This window comes from Meleagris gallopavo, chromosome 3, assembly GCF_905368555.1.
Source record: "Meleagris gallopavo chromosome 3, MGAL_WU_HG_1.1, whole genome shotgun sequence".
In the NCBI taxonomy this organism is placed as follows: domain Eukaryota; kingdom Metazoa; phylum Chordata; class Aves; order Galliformes; family Phasianidae; genus Meleagris; species Meleagris gallopavo.
Genome location: NC_139406.1, coordinates 40,978,097 through 41,002,727, shown reverse-complemented (window position 1 = coordinate 41,002,727; position 24,631 = coordinate 40,978,097). Strand labels below are relative to the sequence as shown.

The following is a 24,631-nucleotide window of genomic DNA, read 5'->3' as shown; positions in this document are numbered from 1 at the left end:
TTTTCACTCTTCCATTTACTGAGTTAGAAATGGAATTAAATGTAAAAATAAAATCTGATTTGGAGAAATTAGATGAGGTTTAGTTCATGCAGAACAGCTTACTGTACTAGTAAAGGATATTGTAATGACTGCTCACAAGCTTTTAAGAAAATGATTTACATTTTCTTGCTACCATTACTTACATGATGCTCTTTTACCATACTACGCTCCTGTCATGGTATTTCAAGATTTTTACCTTCTTAGTGAAAACCACATCAAAATTTAGATACTTGCAAAATACTTCTGCCACTGTCAACCATATGTTACTTGCAGTGGACACTGATACTTAATCCTTGCAAAGCCAGAAAGTTGTCTAGTCCCCAGCATATATTTGTAACGAAGTCAGAGTTTACCTAGTCACTGGTAGACTTAATAGACTGAGATTACAATTTTGTTCTGAGTATTATTTGCACAACAGATTTAATTCTCAGGCATTTGGTACTTGTGAAAACTGTACTGCCTCTGTTACATGGGTTCCTTTGCTACTGCAGCTTTAGATAAAAAACTATATCAGTATATCTTCTTCCCTTATGAAAAAGAAATTAAAATTTGTCTATATAAGGCCCTTCTATTCCTGTACTTACTGCATTTATACAAAGTTACATTGCTGTAACTATCTTAGATGAGGAAAAACCAAACTTAGCTATAGTAGTATAACACTATAAAATTGTGTGTGTGTTAGGTCTAAGCAAACTTTATGCAATACAAATGTTCATAAGTGTCACCTAATCCTGGTTTCAGCTGGGCTAGAGTCAATTTTATTTAGCTGGTATGGTGCTGTATCTTGGATTTAGGAAGAAAGTAATGTTGATAACACACTAATGTTTTAGTTGTTGCAGAACGGTGCATACGCTAAGTCAGGGATTTTCCTGCTTCTCATACTGCATTGCCAGTGATAAAGCCGGAGGAGCTGAGAAGGGATGGAACCATTACAGAAGACTCAAACTAACCAAAGGGGTATTCTGCACCATATGACATCATGCTCATCTTTTGCACTGGTGTATGGGAACTGCTGAATCATGGCCTGAATCTCCAATTGACCACCTGAAGTGGGCAATGAGTCAGTCCTGGAAGCACTACTGGAAGGGGTGGAGCCTGGCTACCACTGGAAGGATTTCTTTTGGAGATCACTTCTTTTGGAGTCTTCTCAATGAGCCCAGAGCAAGGGTAAGCTTTTCATCCATTCTTCTTTAGTGTGATAATCTGTTTAGTCTAATTTTCCTATTTATTTCTTAATTATAACATCTGTATATTCATTGATTACACAATTGGTTGTATTCAACCTTTACAAAGGACAGCTGAAGAGTCAAATACGGTGTGCCACTCTTTATGTCGATGACCAGCTGGAGTGCATGGAGATCAGTATGGGGAGGGATAAGGACCTGACAGTGTTTATGAGTTGTGATTAAATGGAGAGAAGGGACAGGTGACATTGTAGTGGAGGTCTGGTACAGGCTACCTGATCAGGAAGGATAAGTGGATGAGGCCCTGTACAGATGGATAGGACTGGTCTCACATTCACAAGCCCTGGTGATCACAGGAAAATTTAACCACACCTATACCTGCTGGAGAAACAACAAAGAAGAGCATATGCAATTGAGAAGGTTTCTACAGTGCACTGATGGTAGCTTCCTTTTCCAAGTGGCTGAGGAACCAGTGAGGAGAGATGGTGTACTGGACCTTATTCTCACCAAAGAAGAAGGGCTTGCTAGTAATGTGAAAGTAAAAGGCAGCCTTGATTTCAGCGACCACAAAATGGTCAAGATCCTTAAGGCAGTGAGGAGAGTGCAAGTTCACAGCTGGAATTTGGGAGAACAGGCACTGGCCTTTTCAAAGATCTGCTTGGTAGAGTACTTCAGGACAAAGCCTTAGATGGAAAAAAAGCTCAAGAAAGCTGGTTAATATTCAAAGATCACTTTCTCCATGCTCAGGAGAGATGCATCCTAATAAAGAGGAAGTCAGGTGAAAATGCCAGTAGACCTGCATGAAAGAACAAAGACATCCTGGTCAAATTTAAACAAAAAAAGGAACTTTCATAGGGTAGAAGAAAGGACAAGTTACCTGGAATGAATACAGAGATGTTTTCTGAGTAGCTAGTAATCAAATTAGGAAAGCCAAAACCTGGACAGAAATGAATCTTTCCAGGGAAAATGCAACAATAAAGATTTCTACAAATACCTCAGTAACAAAAGAGAGACTACGGGAAAATGTGAGTGCTCTCTTAAGGAAAGAGAAGATCTGGTTATGCAGGACAATGAAAAGATTGAGGTACTTAACGTTCTATTTGACTCAGTCTTTACCAGCAAGACTTCTTCAGGAATCCCAGATCTTAGCAGCCTGGCTGAATGGCTGGAGCTAGGAAGACATGTCACTGGTGGAAGATTAAGTTGAGGAATACTTGAACAAATTGGATGTTGTGATTGGAAGTCTGTGATCCCTGGTGGGATGCACCCAGGAGTGCTGAGGGAACCGGCAGCTGTGATCGCAAGGCTACACTTGTACAAGCTGGATGAGCAGACAGTGATGTGGGTCAAAAACTGGCTGAACAACCAGATGCAGATGGCTGTGGTCAGTGGCACAAAGTCTAGTTGGAGGCCTGGAACAAACAGAGGTCCTGTCCTGGTTAACATCTTCATCAGTTATCTCAATGACATGATAGAGTGCATTCTTAGCATGTTTTGCACGTGACATGAAACAGGAGGAAATTACTTACCAGAGAGCCATGCAGCCATATGGAGGGAACCTGACAGGCTGTAGAGTTGTGCCGACAAAAAAAACTGCATGAAGTTCAACAAGAAGAAGTGCAGAGTTCTGTACCTGGAGAATAACAATCCCAGGCACCAGTATACACTGGGTGCTACTCAACTCTAAAGCAGCTCTGCAGAAAAAGACCTGGGGGCACTGATGAACACCAAGTCGAGCATGAGTCACAAAGAGTCTGTGACTAATCCAGCTCCTTTCAGTTTTGGAAATGGTGGCAAAGCCCGTTCCTGAGAAATGATAGCTAACCTTGACTAACTCCCCCCAGTTTTATTGTTTAGCATGATATCATATAGTATAAAATAATATTTTGGTCAGTTTGGGTCAACTGTCATGGTTCTGTTCACTCTCAGCTCCTGGTGGGCCCTCAGACTTTTCAATGGCAGGAAGTATGAGAAGATGTATTATCAACATTATTTTCAATCTAGATCCAAGACAGCACCATGCCAGCTACTGTGAAGAAAATCGACTCTTTCTGCTGAGATCAGGACACATCTGAAATTAACAGAAAAAAAGATCTGCACATACCGAATACTCTTGGAAGACTTTCATCTATCAGAAGATTCAATCCTCACTTAGATGGTACTAATCATCACTTAGCTCTTAGAAAGTTCTGCTTTCTCCCCAGTGTAACGCATTACTGCAGGAGGCAAGAATTTTCATGGCGACGGTATCATTTACATTAACTTAACTGTATTGTAGGTTAAGGGCCATATGGAAGACATTTTCCAGTGAATAAAATCATCTTTAAAAATTCCACAAACCCTAGATATCTATTAGCCTAAATACCTGACAATATCACAAACTGTTCTGTCTAAAACACAGGTGTGTTACTTGCAAGAATATTCAATGAATATTCTTTCTGAAACTTATGAGTCTTTTGCCAAAGGAAATGGCAGCAAAAGCAACTTAACACAGAGAAAAAGAGCTAGATGCTCAGCAGTTTCACATTGCTGTTTCTCCTGTGAAATCGTTAGATAATATAAGAGCAATGAAACAATGCTTGGCTTAGTTTTTAAATAAATATAAAAAGTAATGCACATCCCTTTTAGTAATGATACACTGTAGGACTGAATCTGTTTTACGTAGGTCAAGATTTCATGTATAAGGCAGAGATGTGTCTTGACTGGTACCTAAAGGAAAGTTCTGTGATTCTTACTGGGAGTTGGGGAATACCTTAGTTGGCTTCATGCATACAGAGAGTAGCATGGAAAGAGCCCAAATACTTAGCCCAATACCTACCTTGCTCCCAAGACTCATGTATTCCACAGTGGATGCCTACTGTCAAATACACGAACAAGCACAGCACCATGCAGAATGTAGTTGTCATTCCCATCTGTTTTCTTTCACCAATTGTCCTATACATCTTTTTCACATCATCACTATTTTTGGATTGTCTTTTTCTGTTTTGGACTTTTATTTTAACCTCAATGTATGGTAAAAAAACAAAGATCATTCCCCACATTGCCATTGGAAAATAACACTGTGGTAGAAGTCTGGTTTTCATGGGAAGTGGGGAAAACACTAGAAGTTAAAGGTAATGTAATATTTGTGCTTCCTAATAGATCATTAGCTTTTTTACACTGAAAACTCATTAATAGTTCCTGCTCCATCCCTGGAGATACTCAAGGACAGGTTGGATGGGGCCCTGGGCAGTCTGATCTGGCGAATGGCAGCTCTGTCCACAGCAGGAGGTTGATACTATATGGTCTTTCAGGCCCCTCCCAACCTAAACCATTCTGTGATTTAAATCCTTCTGAAATCTTAGAGTTCAATACCAGACAATACTGATTTTTCTTTTATTCTTTATACAGAAAAATAGTTGTCAGAATCTCAATACTGTTGTTAATTTTACATTCATCTAAAGATCTTTGTGACAATCTCCAAGAGAGATCACAACTAGAAAATAAAATTAGATGAGAACGGAATACCAGATGCAATAAGTGGGATCAGTGTCAAGAATGAATTTGATGGTCTAATTACTAAGAATCAGAATAATTTACCAACTAATTTTGGAGCTATGTGGGGAGGGGAAAAACAAAGCAGTAATAGTCCAGAGGTACAAAATAGAACTCAATACTTGCAGGATATTAAAAAATTTGGAATTAGCATCAGCCAGTAAAAGGAAACTTGGATTAAAAAATAATAATAATGCTAAATCAGGTTTATTTTGTTCCTGCTTTATAATATACAAAAATACACAAAATATTAAAAAGAAAATATAAAAAAGAAAAAAGAAAAACAAAATAAAAAAAGAAACAAATCTAAAATATAAGAAGTCTATCAACATAATTATATGTGGTCAAAGTGGAGTGAAAATTAGTTATGTGTTCCAAGACTGAAACCTTCAAAGAGCTGCACATTCTGCGGTCACGCAGTAGTTTTGAAACACACGGTAAATGAATATTTGCAGAACTCTATAGACAAATGATTTGTCTCTTTAGGGTGAGTGTAGATAAATCTAGTAAACTTTAGCACACGCATATAGATAAATGAAGATCAAAGTAAGCTCAAGGCAATTGCTATCACTGAGAACTTTTGTCATTCACCTCTAAACTTTTGTCGTTCACCCTTATTTTGACTGAGAAGTTGTGACAGATATTACTCTTTCAAATAATAATAATTAAAAGTTCATTAATTATCATATGACTTATTAAATCATTGTCAAGTAAATCTGATTGCTTAAGGATTTTTTGCTGTCATGCATGGCTGGAATGCTTCTATTTATGCTTTGCCCTTTTACTCAATGTAAGCTGAGTAAAAACCAAGAACACCTGATCAAATTTTACTTGATTTTTCTTGATCTGGAACCATATTTTAGCATAAAGTAGAACAAGACTTTACACATTGCAGATTCCCACTGCTTAAGTTCAAGGTCCAGTGAATAAGGTCTGCTTCTGCATACCTTTAAAATAATTTATCCCAACAGGATGAGAATAGGATGATGAAGACACAAATCTTGCAATAGAAGACAGATCTCTAATCTCTGATCCTTGTTATCACAAAAGAGGCAGAAGGTTTGAGTCCTATACAAATGCCAGGATATCAAGAGGATTCCAGAGATGCCATTTCCATAATAAACTTATGAGATGTATCTCAACTGCAATTAATAAGTAGTGTGGATGATGTCTAATGCCATTTTGATTTGGCTTCAGTGGAGGTACAATGTCATCCACAAAATGTCTCATGCACACAGCATATTTTATGACTATATTCAAGGAATAAAATGCTACTGGTTCGTAATATAAATCATTTCAGGTATGACCATACCAAGGTGACCTAACTTCAATGCTTTTGAATATAGTTTTATAGACAGTGATCTTATCATCATTAAAGAAATAAAGAATAAGTATATGAAAATAATGAGGGTTCAGTTTCTTTACAATAACTTTCGTTGCTATGAAAGATCCACTTTCTCCTGCTGCTGAAGAGACATTCGTTTCTAACATTGGATTCTTTCCTTTTCTATTGTTTAGCTAAACAGAAAAATCCAGACTAAAGTCATCCTGCTGTGTTTCTATAGTGCTATTCAAGACATGATAAAAATAATATGCCAGAGATCAGTTTTATCATCACCTGCTAGCTGCCCAGCTACATGAAAAGTAAGATATATTTATGTTTTAAAAGTCCCAGAGAAGCTGAAAAGGAAGATAATACCATAAATTCCCAAATACAAAATAAAGACTCCAGTGAAAAGTGCTACCAGCTCTGCTGCATTGAACTTCTAGCAGTACTATTCTGACATAGATACAGCGGATGCTTCCTTCTGGGAAATGTGCAACCAATGAATATATGTTTAAAGTAGATTTACCAATAAATATTTTTTTTTTTACTGAGATTCAAGAATAAACAAACATGCTAAAAGTATTTAGAAAATCTGTCTAATCTATTGATTAGCCTCTAGTTTTGTATGTTTCTTCTCCTTAAGGGTGATTGTGGCAAGTTATTAAATACTATCCCAATAATCCTGTTAAATCACTTTGTAAGTCAATAGTTGTTAATTTTCTGGGGCATTGTCTCAGAGTTAGGGCAAGCAGATAACCAGAAGTGCAAACATAGGCAATTTGCATTTGACTTTCAAACAAACCAACATATAAAGGATGTTTCAGAGATTAAATTGGCACTTGAAGTCTGTCTGATTTAAGCCTTACATTCAGAATTCATTTGAGCCACAGGTTTCTGACTGGTGTTAAATTAGACCCTGGCTAACTTTGTAGTAGTCAAAAATCTGGTGTGAAATTAAGCAGGGTCTAATTTAACATAAGTACTTTCACTACAGGAGCAATTCATATGCTTCAATCTAACTTGAAAGTATTACAGTTTCAATCCTATTACAATTTCTTTATATACATATATATATGCGTGTGTGTATAATAAGGTCATCTTTTATGAAAGAGCAGAGGATCTTAGAGCTCAAATATATTCTGCTTCTATTTAACTAATCATTTTAATAATGCTCCTTCATGTAGCAAGCAATAGTAATATAAAGACAAGGAAGCATATGTTCTTCATTTAAAAGAAGGCATATTCAGAGGATAATTACAGTTGCATACTCGTGTACAAAACACAGTGTTCCTTAAAATTCTTACTCACTAGTTTCTGTGGCTGTAACAGTTATGTTGTGCCAAGAAGTTTTCTCTCGGTCCAGAGGTTCAGTTGTAATGATTGTTCCATTGTGTTCATTGATGCTGAACAATCTCTTTAAACGCATGCCTTGGACAATAGAATACCTGCATTAAAATAAATAATAATAATAATAATAGTAATAAAAAAGGAGAGATTCCCTAATACTGAAAATCCCTATCAGAAACAGGGACATAAAAATGCTGTCAGATGAGAAAACAGAATCGTGCATATATACATATAAATGTGTGCAGCAAGAACTCAGAAATAATGAAAAATGTACACTTATAAACATTTAAAATTCACTGCTGTCAAGATCAAAGCTCTTCTTTTTATAAAACTAAGTATATCTCAGATCTATATTAATATGAACTGAATCTGAATTGTATTATTCATTCTTCAGGCTCACAGCAGGTGAATGACTTTGCTGAAAAGAAACAGCAAAAGTGCCACTTGTGAAATGAATAACGCTAACAGTTAAGTGGATGTATAATGGTAAATCTATTTTATCATTGTTGACATGCTCTGATGCTGAGGCAATGGGCATTATAAAGAAAGACAACTATCTATAACGAGGTGCAACCTGGGCAGGGTACAAAATCTTAAAGTAGAAGATGAATGCAAATCAGTCCACTGCTCCTGAGTTGTCTCTTAAAATGCTCTGCAGGCTACTTCCATATGCAGACATGCACGTGCACACATACATACATACCATTCAAACTGTTAAAGTCTGTTCACAAGCCAGAGATGGACTAAAAAAAGATACCAAAAGCATTGATTCAGATGGAAAGAATATTTGTAGATATTATTCATGACATTAAAAAAGGACTGTGTGTCACAACTCCTAGTAGCCAATTTCAGAGAAGAAAAATCTGACTGAAGGATTGAAAGTTCTTATGATTCCAGTTTGGAATTCACAAGACTAATTTTTCCTTCTTTTTTGCACTTTTAATTTTGCTTGATAAAATCTTTTTTTTATCATAGAATCATATACTTATTTGAATTGGAAGGGATCCTTAAAGATCTAGACCAACTCCTCAGCAATGAACAGGAACACTAACAGCTCGATCAGGATGTTTAGAGCCCCATCCAGCCTAACATTGAAGATCTCCAGGAACGGTGCTTCTACCACTTCACTGGGCAACACGTGCCAGTGCTTCACCATCCTTACTGTAAAAGTATCTTCCTTATATTCAATCTAAATCTCCCCTTCTATCTCTTATTGGCACTTAAGACTCTAGCTCAGATTATGTGTCAGCATTTTGATGAGTCTCTAACATTTTATTAATAGTTATTTCTTAGCGTGTTTGGAAAATCACTAAGAGAATAAATTAAGAAATCTCATAACAAAGCCAATGAGTGTATTTTTCATTTGAGCTGTCGCAGAGTTAACTAGATAAATCTATGCTTGTGACAGGGGGGCAGCAGGCCCCTGAGCCCTCCGGCCCCACAAAATGGGAAGGGAAAAGGAAAAGGGATAGGGAGATGGGAGATGGACTCAAAGAAGGAAGAAAAAAACAGCGGCAACGATCTATGGAGGAAAACTTATTTTACTAACTGTGATATTGGAATGCAAGATAACACAATATAATACAATCTAATTGAAATTGAGACTAATAAATCAAATAAGATAGGAGAGAGAGAGTTCTTGAGACCGAGTCAAACCTGAAAAGCTTGGAAAGGCTAGAAAAGCACCCTCCAGCACTCACTGCAAGGCAGTAAGAGACTGCCCCACCCAGAAGGGCCAGATCCCATGACTTCTGTAATGTATAGGGATAGGTGCCTGGAATTGGAGCATCAACACTTTAACTCCCAGTTACACTGGGAGCATTACAGCACTACATGATGTTATGATGAGGAATACTGAAAACCAAAAAACATAAAACCATGGCAGAGACAAAGGTTTACCTTTTGGAAAATTCTGTTTTAGCAGCTCATAGTTCAATATTAATTTACACGTATATATATGTGTATATATGTATGTATGTATGTATGTATATGTATATATATGTTTATATAATATAATTTATAAGCGTATTCCTCATCCTCTGCATCCAAAGCTTGCTGGAGGTTTTCTGATACAGTTTCTCTTGGATTTTTTTTTTGTTTTGTTGTTGTTATTAATCTGATTAATCATTGATAATTGTTAGAAAATCAATGTTGGATGGATTTTAGTTATTTTTTTACAATTGATGTACTACTTTTATTACTGCATTTTTTGTTGCATACCTTTGCTTTCTTTATTTATTTAAAAACTAGTGTCCTGATACAACATAGCCAGTTTCCTATATTTTAAGTACCTGTCATCACTTATAATAACAATGATTTCAAAATCAGATTCATGCCTATATGTTAGGTGCTGTATTTTAAAGTAATTCAGCAGTGCAATGTATGTTTTGCTATACTGGTGCTACTCAGACACATCCGCTTCATAGTGAGTTTCATCAAACTATTTCAGATTCAAAAGTTGCACTCTGTTTACACATTACTGTAGATTCTGCAATATCATCTAAGTGAACCATGCCTGATTTCTTTGAAGAGAAGTACTTTTTTATTATTCTAATTTAATGTAAATTGTTTAAGAAGTAGCAGTAAATTTATATGAAAACATAGCAAATGTCTTTGCATCAACAATTCTTCCGAATATATATGTGTATTTGATTTTTCCATTCAGAACCTAATAAGCTAATCTACATGCCATAAATTATTTTGTAGGTCATTCATTTGTCCCTTAATGCTAACTTCTTTAAACCGCTGAGTACAGTAATGTCAAATAACTCAATAAGCAATTTTTAATTATAAACCCAATTTTAAAGATTAATTACCTGTTTTCTCCCTTAAGAAATGGCATAATTTGTAAAATTAAAAGCCTGGAGGATTCTTTTTATATAATATCTCTTTGTGAATATAGTAGCAGATGTAGGGAATTGGTAAATTTTGTTCATGTTGAGATGAGAAGATGCCAGTGGAGCTGTTCTGTGTCTTTCTCCCAGCAATGAAACCATCTCTACATATCTCCAGAATTTTGGAAAATAGATTGGAACATCTCCATGCACTTACAGGTTTGGTTGAGGTACCCTGGCTCTTCTGTAATCCACATCCTCTTCCAGGCCAGTATTTAATCTATTGCCCTATCTCAAAATGCTCTTAAAATGTATGAAGCTATTTTATTTTTATTTTGGGTAGGGGTCAAGATTTAACCTAGAATAACGCTGGTTATCACAATGAAAACATGATGAACTGTAAACATGAGCCAAAATAAGGAACACAAATAGCCTTCGTGGCCTTTGGAAATACTATGATTATATTTGAGACATGTTTAGATTTTGAATTAGGTACCTGACTGGGCTGTCATCATTATCCAGATCTCTTGCAGATACAATTCCTACCAATGAGCCACTTACAGCTCCTTCAGCAATCTCCATCACATAGCTCTCCAAAGTGAAAACTGGAGGTTCATCAGCATCTACCACACTGATTTGTACAATAGTTATGTCTTCAAATGGTCCTTCTTTCAGGAAACGATCATCAATGTACCTGTTTACAGCTTTTACTCTAACACTGTGTTTCCTCTTGCTCTCATAATCCACTCTCTGTAAAGAAAGAAAATGAGATGAAAGATATTTCTTTTTTTCACATATGAGTTAAAACACAGATCCACAAGCAGTGTGAAAAGAAGTACAGAATAATGCTTCTCCTTCTTTTTGGGAGTGTTTTAAAAGTAGATAATTCTAAGATTTTTTTAAAATTAAATAATCTTTATTAATTTTATTAATATTTGTTTTATTTTATTTTAATAATTAATAATTATTTTATTTAATTTGTATTAATTTTATTACAATTAAACTGCACAATGCTGTTGTTTGGTTCATATGTAGGCTAGTTTTAACATTACCATTGAACAACACTGTAAATAGGTCTTTCAATAGATAAGAAAAACACCTTCTATAACATATAGTTATATAATTATTTTTACTGTCAGTATATTCTGAAATCTGAACAAAATAAAAGGCAAACAAGTGAAAGCAAAACTCTCCCAAAACTCTCTTCTGGAAAAAAAATTCCAGAATTTTAATGAACTTAGAGTAGGAAAAACAAAACAAAACAAACAAACAAAAACACACACACACACACAAAAACCAGCAGTAACAACAAAAAATGTTAAAACATTCAGTTCTTCAGGCTCCTGAATTTCACTAGTGACTTTATTTCAGATGAAGTGTCAGGTGGCCTGGAACGTTTCCTCTGCAAAATAAATCACATTGTATTAAAGCCTGTGAAGTATCTTACTTCAAAAATAACTATCATAGTAATGTATTTAGTGCATTTTTAAAGCTATGCAATTGCAAACAAAATCCACTTTCTACATTCTTTCTATAGATTCTTTCTTCGCTAAAGTTTAAGAGGAATTGCTGGAAGATACTGTGTTTATTTTAAGGTTTTACAGATGATGCAAAGAAGAGATTGAATATATCGTTGCAATGAGGTACACTGTGTTGCAATGCAAGGAATAATATTAAGATATTTTGGCTGCCAGTATTTTATTTAGTGGTTACATGAAAAGAAAACAGAAGGAAAAAGATTTTTTTTTTATCCCTCTAATATTCCAGTCAAACCACATTGCCTGAAGAAAGATAATAAAAAAATAAAATAAATAAAATAAAATAAAAAATTGGTGGAATACAAAAGAATAGGTGTTTTATTAAATATATTTTTTGTTTGAGGAAGATCTTCCCCATATTTAGGTATTTTTTAGATTGCTACTGAAATCTCACCTTTTTCAGTAAGATAATTCCTTCCTGAGTCTCCCTGTCAGTAATGATGCCAAAAACATCTGAACTATCTCCTTCAATAAAATAGTTCATGGCTGCATTCTCCCCTGTGTCGCTGTCTTCTGCCAGGAGTCTGCCTACAGTAGTGCCCACAGGAGCTTCCTCGGAGACATTCAAATAGTAGAGTCCTAAGGAAACAAATACTGATACAGGTCAGTGATCCATCACGGTTAATAGCTACTGAGGCTATCATGGCCTGGGGCTCTTAGAAAACTGGGGAAAGCCCTCAGCTTTTACTAGAGCAATGTACCTAATCCAGTGATGGATGGACCCCAGGGGCAAGGTGAGACAGCCTTTCCTCCTACAAGTCTCTCTCTCTGAGTTCCATTTTAGTTGTAAATAAAAGGCTTAGGAGAATCAGCTATACAAGGTGAAAAAACAGTGGAGGGTAGCATTTCCCAGCTACATTTTATTAGTTTCTCCCACTAGCCCATTTAAATGATTGCAAGAAACTACCTGGACAGACAGTCACATCATTTGTCAAAAAGGTTACAGTATCTGCTAGGAATAAATAAATAAATAAATAAATAAATAAATAAATAAATAAATAAATAAATATGAAGCAAGTAGAGAAAGAAGGTTCTTGAAAATTGTACTTAGAATCCTATTGCTGAGATATTAAGCATAGGTAGGGAAATAATATGGAAAACAGATTAGTAAGTAAGTAATTCATCTCCAAAGCCTCATAAAAAAATACAGCAAAGCCTAAAGTCTTTTGATAGTGGTGGGTTTTCTGTTTCTTTGTCTTTGGTGTTTGATTATTTTTTGTCCAGTTGTTTTTAGTTTGTTTGCTTTCTAAGTCTTTAATGCTGAAATCAAAGCATAGACTTATGCAGAAAACATTTATAATTGAACTTAATAGGGCTATGGTAGATCTAAATTTTCCCATGCCTTCAACTACTGTAGTCTATACTCACTCTGCTGAAATTTGGGTGGATTGTCATTGACGTCAGAGAGGTTGATGGTAACAGTGGCCGTTGCTGAAAATGCTCCTGCTTGTCCAACCATATCTTTGGCTTGGATGACAACCAAATACTGATCTTTTGTTTCTCTGTCCATTTGGGAAGCCATTCTGATGACTCCTGAAAATGAAAAGTACATTTTTAGGACCCTGACATATAATACTCAAGTTTTTCCCAATAACTGTCCATATAATATAGGTTTAAAATCCATCTTTGGACACAGTCCAATTCTATATGGCCCATTCTAGGCTATGCTTACGGCAACATCTACAGAGTGTTAAAGATTAATTCTGTATGCTTAGAATTCTAGAGAACAGAACACACCATAGATCTTATATATCATATGTAATCATCTTTCTTTCCCAGAAATCATGATTTTGAAGGGAATACCTGTGATTCCTCCAATACAGAGGTAGAAACAGTCATATAGTGAATCTTGGATCTGTTAACCCAGAGGTTTTCCTGGGTCCACCTGTTGGATGAGGTATTCAGAATCCAGCTCTTTTCTTTAGCAAGGCAATTTCCTAACTAAATTGTTGATTCTCTAAAGAGATATAAATATTGTCATCTTCCTTTGGGAAATGAAATATTCATTTTTTTTAAAGTGTAGGAATTATGAAAAGATGTAAAAACAAGGTGATATCGGTTGACATTTTTGCTGAAATGAGGAAAGAAATACTGGCTTTCATCCATTTTATGTTAGTTTATGATTTTTTGAGGTGACAAGATCATTCTCTATTACCTGTCTTTGGCTCCACAGAGAAATAAGGCTGACCCTGAATGAGACTGTAAAGAAGCCGGGCATTATTCCCATAAGAAGGATCATCACCATCTGTAGCTGTTACCTGTGTAACAGAAGTACCTCAAATAAAAAATAAAAATAATAATAAAAAAGAATATAGATTATTGTCCATGTAAAAAACACTGCAGAATCAATCTGCAAAGACTTCATCTTTGACAGAAAGCTGGCTATCTCCTATACACAAGAATGAGAATGGGGTCATTAGTAATGACTACCTTTCAAAAGCAAACATTCACTGTACTGTCAGTTAAGGTAACCTTTACTTTTATCTCTTTTTTTCGTCACATAACTTCTGCACAAGAACACAGATATTCAGTTATAATCATCAAACCATAGAATGGCTTGAGCTGGAAGGGACCTCAAGGATCCCTAAATTCCAACCCCAGTGCCACAGCCACAAGTGCCAGCTGCTGGATGAAGTATGAGATCAGATTGCCCAGGGTCCTGTCCAAACTAGCCTTAGACACCTTCTGGGATGGGGTACTCACAACATTTCTGGGCAACCTGTTCCAGCACCTCACCACTCTCTCAGTAAAAAGCTTCTTATGAGGAAAACAGGAAATCAAGCTTCTTTCCAAAAATTTTCTAGCAGTCATTCACGTACTTGAGTCTGTTTATAGCTGCAGTATAGTTGTACAGTTATGCTAGAGGAGAAAAGAAGAAATGATGGATTGCAAGGCAATAGATCTGAAGCACGTTTTTACGGCAAACTCATGCTTAAAATTTTTTTACCAGTAAAACATATATATTCAATTCTGAACTTACTATTATAGAATTGAATAAGATTTTCACATAGAACGGTTTGCTGAACATGGCAAATGAAATGTTTTTATTATTTTCAGAAGTATTCATACTTTCCATTTACTCTTAATTTAGTCAGCAGCATTTCAAGTGACTCTATAATGCATGCTATCTTCCCTCAGAGTGGAGATACACTGAGATGTTATTCATATCCTAAGAAGTTCTTCATTACCACCAACTTTTGGAGTAATATATCCTTCAAAATAGCTATAACACCAAACTTCTAACATGCATGTATTAGTTGTGTGTCATATATATGCATATCACTCCCTCTTGCTTTGCAGAAACATTAAAATGTCAGACTGTTATTTAATTGAGAAACATACATACCTCAGAAATAGCAGTATTTTTTAACAAAACCAATAGATAAAATAAATAGAAGCACTCAGCTACATAGCTGTTACATGGAAAACTGTTCTAACTAATACTGGAAATTCAACCTCTAAGGCATGTTAGCATGACTATAATGAAGTTGTTTTGAAAGACATGGACTGACAAGCACTGTGGATAATACAATAAGTACAGCCTGTTGTACAGCCTATAAATGCAGTTTTTCTGCTAAAGAAACCTAAGAACAAATGATTAAGTTCAGCAATCTATTTATTTACAGCAACATGTTTAACAAATTTTCTAATTTGTTAGAAAGATGGGACAAAATAAACAAGACTGAAAAGTTTATAATTACAGCTGTTTGTATCTCAGTCATTTAAAGATAAATTTACTTCCTATAGTTAGTATTCAAAGAAATGTTGAAACTAAAATGGTTTTTGCTGCTTCTGTGAGCCCCAGACTACTTTTTTGCTTGCCTATTAACTCTTTGATAGTATCACAGAAGGCAGAAGAATGGTATTTCCTCAGGAGGGCTCAGCGAGCAGGAACACAATGGAAAGGTGAAGCAGGGAAGGGCTGTCTGGTAAAGAGGGAGCTGATTTGGAGGGAAGGAAGAAGATTGGTCTCCTGTATTAGGAGGAAGATGATTGTAAAACTGGGGTTAAAAGAGTCCACACAATTAGGGGCTCTGATTTCTCATATTGTTTGTGGACAAATACCTCGTAATCAGTACATAAGGATTTAAATATTGACTATGAAGTGAGCATAAGGAAAATGTTTTGCCAAGTTTGAATTTTATTTTATTTTTTTCTAGTTTTTAATCTTTCACTACCATGAAGCCTATATTGCTTAATGAAATTAACTCACGTCAAACAAAGCCATTTGCTGAATGGAGCTATGTTTTTACATAGACATTTGTGTATGGGTGACAGAAATTAAAGAATTAATATTATCTCCAAATAACCATGGATGGGAGAAAAACAATTAATGAGAATAAATAATATATTGGGAAAAAAAATCAGTTATCATTTTTTTATCTAAAAAATAAAAAAGTCAACTCTTGCCATTGAAGATATGAAATTATGTAAATGAGAATCTAATTATGATAAATATTATGAAAATTGATTATGAAAACAATGCCATAGACATTAACTAAATATACTTGAAAGTTTTCAAATATGCATTTTCTGAATAGTTGGGTATAACACTGGTATAAAGTTTAGCCCAAAATACATACTGTTATGTACACATAAGTGTCTTGAGCTACGTAGTAAACATATTTACACATCTTGCACTTTTCATCAGGTTCTACCTGATGCAAGCAACATTTTTCCGATTGCTGTATAAGATTTTTCTTTCTATTCCTGCATCCTTCATTTTACTCCTTTTGTGTAAAACATAATTTTGCCACTAATGCATTGCAGCCTATTAGATAAACTGGAGGGTACTCATGGAACGGTTTGGAATGAAAAGGACCTTTAAGATCATCCAGTTCCAACCTCCTGCTATATGCTGGGACACAATAGTTACTCATTTTTTTTCTAACTAGAGCTTGAAATTTACAAAAACACTATGTACTCATAAAAGACTGCATCTGACTCAACCATTCCATCAGACATACTGCATTTGTTCAAGTTTAACAGCTATATGGGAGGCATTTAATGTAAAACTGTGCCAAATGCCTGAGGAAAACTGCAGATCTATACTCTCAGAAGGGAGTCCATTTGCTAACACATTGTTCATTTACAGTGAAACCTGCATACAAAATCCTAATAAAATTTAGTGCTGAAGATAAAAGAGAGGTAAGAAAGAAGTAAAATGTATTCTAATTTGTTGTCACTTGAATACATGTACTGATATTTTTACCTGAATTTAGGTAAAATTATCCATGTCTATTTTCTGTTTTTCTATAATTCTCTGTGGCAAGTAATACTCAGTCAGCTGTGAATTATTTTCTCATTGCTTTCTTACTTCCAGACAAAATGCTCAGTAACTATGGACTGTTTTTCAAGTATTGTCTATGTTTTCTTTAAGTAAATAAGTAGGAGATTACAGGTCAAGTACCACAGAGCTGAACAGCTGCTGGAGACCTCCACAACAGTGCAAAATTGAGGCTCAACAGAATTATGCAATTTAAACTCTTTCCAGTCTATGTGCTTACTATACAAAAGAAGATAACATTTTGCCAGAAGAAAAGCAGTGACATAACAAGCCACTGTGTTACTGATGATGCAAATTTGGTTGGTTATTGTTTCCACCTGTTTAGAGGTTAGAAATTTTCTTCTAAAGATTAATACCTTAGTATACTCACCAAAAGAGTTTCATTTCAGAAGTACAGCAACTGCCCTTGGAAAAGCAGGGAAACTGAGCTCAGAGAGGATTTCATGACATGCCTCAACATTTCCACATATTGGATCCAACCACTGTTAAGGTGCATACATTGCTCTACCTATACTCTCTGTTCTTGTGAGACACCATCTAGAGTACTGCATCCAGTTCTGGAGCCCCCAGTACAAGAAGGACAAGGAACTGTTGGATCAGATCCAGAGGAGGACCACAAAGATAATCAGAGGGCTGGAGCACCTTCCGTGTGGACAGGCTAAGAGACAGGCTTCTCAGCCTGAAGAGAAGGCTCCAAGTAGACATGATAGCAGCCTTCCAGTATCTGAAGGGGGCCTACAGGAAAGCTGCACTTCTCAGCTTGGTGTCATCAGCAAACTGCTGAGGGTACAATTTTATTGTGAGCACATAAAAAACTGCAAAGAATTCTGACAAAATGTCCATCTTCTTTCCTCTGATCTTGAGGCAACAAGGCCACAAGTGCCCTCTGAACCACTAACAAATTATGTTAAAAAATTATTTTAGTAAGAGCTCAAATGCAGATATCTTGAGAAAAAAAAAAAAAACAAAAACAAAAAAACTATTCTGCCTGAATAGAAGAAAGTAGCAGTGAAGAAACAATGTAACAAGTAAAGCAGGGTTACCAGGAAATAAGTTGATTAAACAGACGTCTTTTGCAGCTATTGCTGGTAGTATCGGTGAACTACTGCTTTGCAGCAGGAATTAGGACATTAACCTCTCTTTTAATTAAACTCCAAAAGTGAGTATATCTGACTTGAAAAGCTATCCAGGGTGACAGAAGATGATTAAGTTTACAGCTCTTTGTGAAATATTCACTAAAACTATCGTAAAAGTTGGATAATGCTGAATGAAACATGTTTTGTTACCCAAAGTTAATGTGCTCATTAATTCATACAATTTTAAGTAATACAATATTAGAATTTCTTTTCAGTTTTATTTTATTTTATTTGTAATAGAAATAACAGAGAGATACAAGTAGGATTTTAAAAGATTATTTCAGTAAGTTTGAAGAAGACAGCTATTGAGACAGCTATATAATAACAATCTACTTGTTTATGTCAGCTGCTTTCACATGAGTTTCCAGATACATACTCCAGATCTTTTTGACATGTAGATGTGTGGAAGAACTGATCCAGAGTTTAAGTCATTGCTTTTGACATTAAAATTTCAATTAGTTTGCCCATGAACTTGAAATACTACTAAATGTATTATCCATTATCTAATCCAAACAAAGGGAAGCTTACCAATTGGGATAGAGGCTTGGCTATGGAAATAGGTAGGCATCACACATGATACGAGGATAGTCATCACATCAGCCCACTTCATTCCTGTTCTCAACTCATTACTTACAGGAAGAAAACTATCCCTATATTTGGGGGAAAATCATGTTTGCTTTGATGTAAATTTGACTCTTCTCCAGTTACAATGCAGTATGATTTATATTACGCAGAGTATAATAAAGATCTGCTGTTTAATTGACAAGCAAAATCAGAAGAGACTGAAGAAGGCTGCTGAGTACATTTCAGTTCATCTGAGCTTATATTTATGTGCTTAAAGAGTCAAGCAAGGTCAGAGGCCATTAAAGTTTAAGTGTATGCTATTTTTCCATCACATTTGTAGAAGCCTGAAGAGCTGACAGGTTGTAACAATAGTCATACAATGAACAATTGTATAGACACTAGGGTGCTATCTTGATTAAAAAAGTAGTGAAATCTGTCTGACTAAAATCTTCCCTCAGTACCAACTGACTACAGTACTCTACCTATTCTGAAGTGTGATGCTTTTTGTTTTGTTTTGTTTTGTTTTAAATAAGTATCTGTTTCAAGGCTGGGTCATTATGGAAAATGCAGCTTTCTATATTCAACACAAGTATGAATCCAAAATCTGTAAAACAACTCTGAAACATGCAGGTACCTACATATTTAAAGGCAACTATGTTAACTGGATTTATTCACAAAATTCAGTTTAAACATATATCTTTTTAAATTTGCAATGTTGTAAAATATCATGGCTTCCTTCTCATTGAAAAGTTGTCTATGCAATATTCTATTAAGAAGTTAAATGAATATAGTATTGAAATAATAGTAATCAGGAAATAAAATTTTAGTTTATAGCACGTCATACCTTCAGGTGACATCTCTGGAACAGTAGCCACATAAGGTCCATCTAAGAATTGTGGTTCATGATCATTGATATCTCGAACTTTGATGATAAATTCTGAATCTGGTTCAATAGGAAGACGAGTTTTCCTATTGATTACTTGTGCTCTAAGAATGTAGAAGGATTTCTTTTCTCTATCCAATTTTTGTCTCACATAAATTTTGCCATGTTCATTGATGAAAAAAATGCTGTTAGCTCCTTCTCCAGTCAAAATATATTGTAGGCTGCCATCCTCCTTGTCTAAATCTGATTTCAGCTGTAAGTGAAATGCAGAAAAAATATTATTATTATTTAATTCCCACATTCAGGTGGAAATAAAATTTGGAATATCAGTTTTCTTTTTTTTTTTTTTTTTATATTCTTGTTCTACAGTGAGCCCCCTCACTTTCTTGGAAACTAATATTTGAAAGAGAGCATTGTCACATTTTTAGCCAGTTGCATCTCTGTTTTAAAATATTGATAAAGCTAATGTATAAACATATGGTAAACCTGAAATAGGGTGCTTCAGCCACTTTGGAGAGAAATAAATTAATGTTATATATATATAATATATGCCTTAGCTCATTGCTTTATCAGCTTCTGCTGAGAACAATGCAAAGCTCCTTAAAAAATTATCTAAATTCTTTGTTATTACAAATGTTAAGTGTGTCTTATGATTATTACAGAAATATACATATATATATAATTTTTATACTCAGCAATACTAAGTGCAATTATCAAGGAGAATGGTGTTCCAATTTTATTGCGATATTAAAGAGATGAAAAGCCATTCTGAGCTATAGGTCTGTATTATTTATTCTGAAATAAATTGACAGACCATTTTCCATTTCCTTCCAGGATGATCTGCATCCTCTCTTATCTTGATAAAATGAACTTTATGGTGATGATTTCTTTGATAAAACTGAGCCCCGAGACTAGCGTGGTCCAGCTGCATTTTTTTACATCAATAAAATTGTTCTATTAATGTTAATGATATGCAACAGCACTTTTGTGATGGCAGGGACTGAAACACTTAGTGCGCCAGTCACCTGCAGTTGATATTTTTCCCAACATCATTTTCCACCATGTCATTATTTCCCTGTTTCATTCTTTTTTTTTTTTTTTTTTTTTTTTAAGTTATTTTGGGTTTTGAACTAGACTCTAGGATGCTATCTTGATTAAAAAAGTAGTGAAATCTGTCTGACTAAAATCTTCCCTCAGTACCAACTGGCTACAGTACTCTACCTATTCTGAAGTGTGATGCTTTTTGTTTTGTTTTTAAATAAGTATCTGTTTCAAGGCTGGGTCATTATGGAAAATGCAGCTTTCTATATTCAACACAAGTATGAATCCAAAATCTGTAAAACAACTCTGAAACATGCAGACATCAAAATATCTAAGAGCAAGGATAAGTACTGAATAATTCAATGTAATATATGTATATAAATATATTCAACTTGCTTCTCCTACAAAGTAGCGTGTTTTAAAAGTAAATTACATGTCCAGCTGTTCATTTAAATAACATTCCTGTTTTGCTTCATTCTTACTTTCTTATTGAACCTACAGCTCAGTGTAGACTACATGTTAGAAAAGAAATAACTGTGGCACACATCTCTATCAGATCTACTGAAAATATTTTGTGATAACTGCTGATTTTGTAGAAGTTTCTTTGGAAGCTGTATTTTGAATTGTATATTTGTTCAATTTTATGCGTTAAGTTGACAGCTCATCTAACATGTGTCCAGGACACTGCTCTGAGATATGAGGCACACAGTCCTGAGTTCCTATATTGAGTCTTGTCTAAGTATTCAAGCCCTAAATTTTCAGTTAATTTCCCTCAAAAAAATGAAATATCATTTTTAGGATTATGATGTTTAAATTCTTTAACATACAAACATCTCAAACTCTAAAGTTTTCAATTTACGAAGTTTGTTCAAAACGTGGGGCAGGTTCACATTTATGTGGTGAACCCAGGAAGCAGAATTTCTCTATGAGTAATCTGGTCCCACTTGTTCAATTTGAACATTGAGCTCTGAATGGCTGCATAAGGAGTTATAATATAGAATAACAACTGACAGACACTGTCCACTATCATTTTGTTCACGGAGTTTCTTCTGGTCTTTATTTACTAAAAAGACATATGTTCATAGATTTTCACTTTATTTACAGAAAATAGAGTTTATTGTACTCAACAGTAAACCACAACTAAATGTCTGATCTACAGAGCGGTTAAACTGCAGTAAATTAACAATAGTTCTCAGTTAAAATTCCCCGTAGTTTACCTGTGTAAAATAAAAACACAATATTATTAAAGTTGTCCAGAGCTGAAAATGTATTATATTTATGAAACTTCTTTCATGGGAGACTGTTTCCCAGCTATGGAAAAAGTAATAATGTTTAAAAAATGAGTATTTCTATACATATTCTTCTAGAAGTAAGATATTGCACTTCTGTAGCAGTTACTTTGGAGGGGCTGAGAGAAAGTAATTAATGAATTTTGAGCACTTCACCCTTTGGGCCCAATTAAATTTTAGTGCTAGTTAATTAGCAGTTAAACTTATTTTGCTTCATTCATCTAGAAAGTACCTTAAAGAAATAAAACTAGATCTCAAGATTACAAATACTTCTAGCTTACAAAAATAAATAATAATAATAAATAATAATATGAAAGTGAGCAAAAAGGGAAAATAAGGAGTAGATAAAGTCTCATTAATACAATTATCTTAAAGAACAATCTTAAAGGAGGGTGAAAAGAAATTGCTCATTGTACTAAAGCTACGTTAACCTAATGAACCATGCAGATTCCTGGAGTTTCTCAGTGGTAAAAGGATTTAGTATTAATCTGGTTCATTAAAAATTAATGAGGGATGAATCAGCCGCTACTTAGTGTAAGAGAAGAACATGCTAAATACTGTTTGTAAACTATACTGCAATCAGTATAGCTGCTTTGATGCAGTGCCAAAAATAGCACAAGCAAATTGCCAGATGTTGACAAATGATTCCTTAACTTTCATTCAGAAGATAGAAAGGACATTTTCATTTTGGTATCTCCACCTACTCTGCGCAATTTTAGTTTCAGTAACTGAGTGAACATTGTGTTTCCTTGATTGTGGAGATGATAGAAGGCACTTGTCTACTACCATGACCTCTAGTGCCAGTAGTTCTTTGATCCCAAATCAGATCACAGTAATGTTGAGGTGTTGTGCTGCCCAATAACAGCTACCTTAGGTTGTCTTCCTATTTTTCTTGATATTTCCTGGTCAGGTGGTAATCAACATGTTAGATATAATCTTGTGTCATCCTGTCATCATGACTTGTCATACCTGTCCAACATACATAGGCATCGTTGAGGTCTCTTCCTCAGTTACAAAAAGTGGCTCCCATACCCAGCCACGCTTCACTCTTTGAATTGTTGTATAAGACTGATCTGTGTTTTGAGCACTGAAGTTCTGTGTGGTTGGAGAACAAAGTCGAAGTTGAACCAGTGCCAGCACAAGGGAGGGGAAAGTGGAGCAATTCATGCTGAAATCTCTTTTCAAAAAATTCTTATCTGTGGAAAAGGAGAAAAAAAGAAAAATCTTTGACAAAGCATCAATTCTATCTTTCCACTTTTTCTTATATATTCTGTGCTAATGTAAGAGCTGATTTGCAATCTTAAAACCTCCTCCCCTCCCAAAAAGGAAAGAGCTGAAACAAAGTCTGCTTCTGATTAAATTGGAGATTCCTTAAGATGCCCTGGCATGAACATCAAGTGTTCAACTTCCCTTTATGAATATCCTACACAGGGACGTTTTAAGCAAAAAAAAATATCCTCCAATTAATTCATCTTCCAAATTAAGCTGGGCAACTGAATTGTAGCCCAGGAATAATTTGATTTGAATAATTGTATGTTTCTGCTTAGACAAGGCTCATTTTGAACTGCAGTCACAGTACTGCCTGGTTATAGAGTACTTTGTTTTGCTCTAGAACTGTCTCCAAGTTTAAACCTAACACCATTTGAAACTTAGATATTAATTTCAGGTGACCTGGTAATCTGACTTGGTTTTGAATTTTCTTTATTATAGTAAGAATAATTTATTATAAATTTTGACAAGTTCAGTACATTATAAAATAGTACCTTCTACTGCCTAACAGTTTGTGAGTAATAATAGATAAAGTAATAAGATGTTTAAAAAATTGGCTTCTGGAATTTAGTGAAGTAAATTTTGCTTTGATGGAAAAAAATAAAAGACTAAGGAAAGGCAAAACAGCAATGTTATGAAGTATTTATCTACATATGCAGAGAAATGATGAGGATAGTTTCTGTTCCAGTTTACATATCTGAAGAATAAGGACAAAAAAACTTAATTTTGTAACAAATTAATGATAACAACAAAACAACAACAACTTGAAATAAGCAAAGTCTTACAATTAGGGACATACAACACGCCGAAACATAACAAAGTAGATACTTTTTAAATAGGGGCCCTTAGGACCACCTTATATATTTAATTCATCTTTTTTTTTTTTTATTGCAGGATTTTGAAAAAGTGACTCCTGAGGAAAATAGTTATTTCTGTCCTTTAAAATACTATGCAGAAAAAAGAAATACCAAAAAGAAATTCCTTTGGTGTAATTAGGTGATGTCTTTCTTTGTGTTTATAGAAGCAAGCAAACAATAACAGAAAAGTAGAACAATTCATGTGAGCTCATCAAATTCATTAAAGTGAATCTTTTGAAATACATTTCTTATCTCAAGCAGAGGCCTAACATGATGATGCGAGTTTTGATTTGTGTGCTAGTGTTGTTATGATTGTCATGAAATTTGTCTTCCTTATAAGCTCTTATCTTTAATCTTTCCTTAAGTTAAAGAAACTGTACTTGTAACTAACAGCAATGCACTACTGAGTGTTAGAAAAAGATTGATTAAACAGAAACCTTCCTATTTTCAACTATACACATGTTCATTTGTAGTACATCTACCATTTGTCCCACTTTATTTT

The 24,631-nt window shown here is 34.8% G+C and overlaps 1 protein-coding gene across 6 annotated transcripts in view; it reads right to left on the bottom strand.

Annotated features, from left to right (window-relative positions):
- CDH19 (cadherin 19) overlaps positions 1-24,631 on the bottom strand; it is a 61,535-nt gene that overhangs the window by 16,655 nt on the left and 20,249 nt on the right. For 4 of the 6 annotated variants that reach the window (XM_085220715.1, XM_085220716.1, XM_085220714.1 and 1 more), the window contains 7 exons: positions 22,973-23,199; positions 19,635-19,926; positions 13,959-14,078; positions 13,172-13,336; positions 12,198-12,382; positions 10,762-11,015; positions 7,393-7,529 (listed from right to left, as the gene is read on the bottom strand). In XM_085220715.1, the coding sequence (XP_085076841.1) occupies positions 7,393-7,529; positions 10,762-11,015; positions 12,198-12,382; positions 13,172-13,336; positions 13,959-14,078; positions 19,635-19,926; positions 22,973-23,170 (1,351 nt within the window). In that variant the 5' untranslated portion in view covers positions 23,171-23,199. Of the gene's footprint in view, positions 1-7,392; positions 7,530-10,761; positions 11,016-12,197; positions 12,383-13,171; positions 13,337-13,958; positions 14,079-19,634; positions 19,927-22,972; positions 23,200-24,631 lie in introns of those variants that run through there. The other 2 variants (XM_085220717.1, XM_085220718.1) reach the window with 2 other exon arrangements.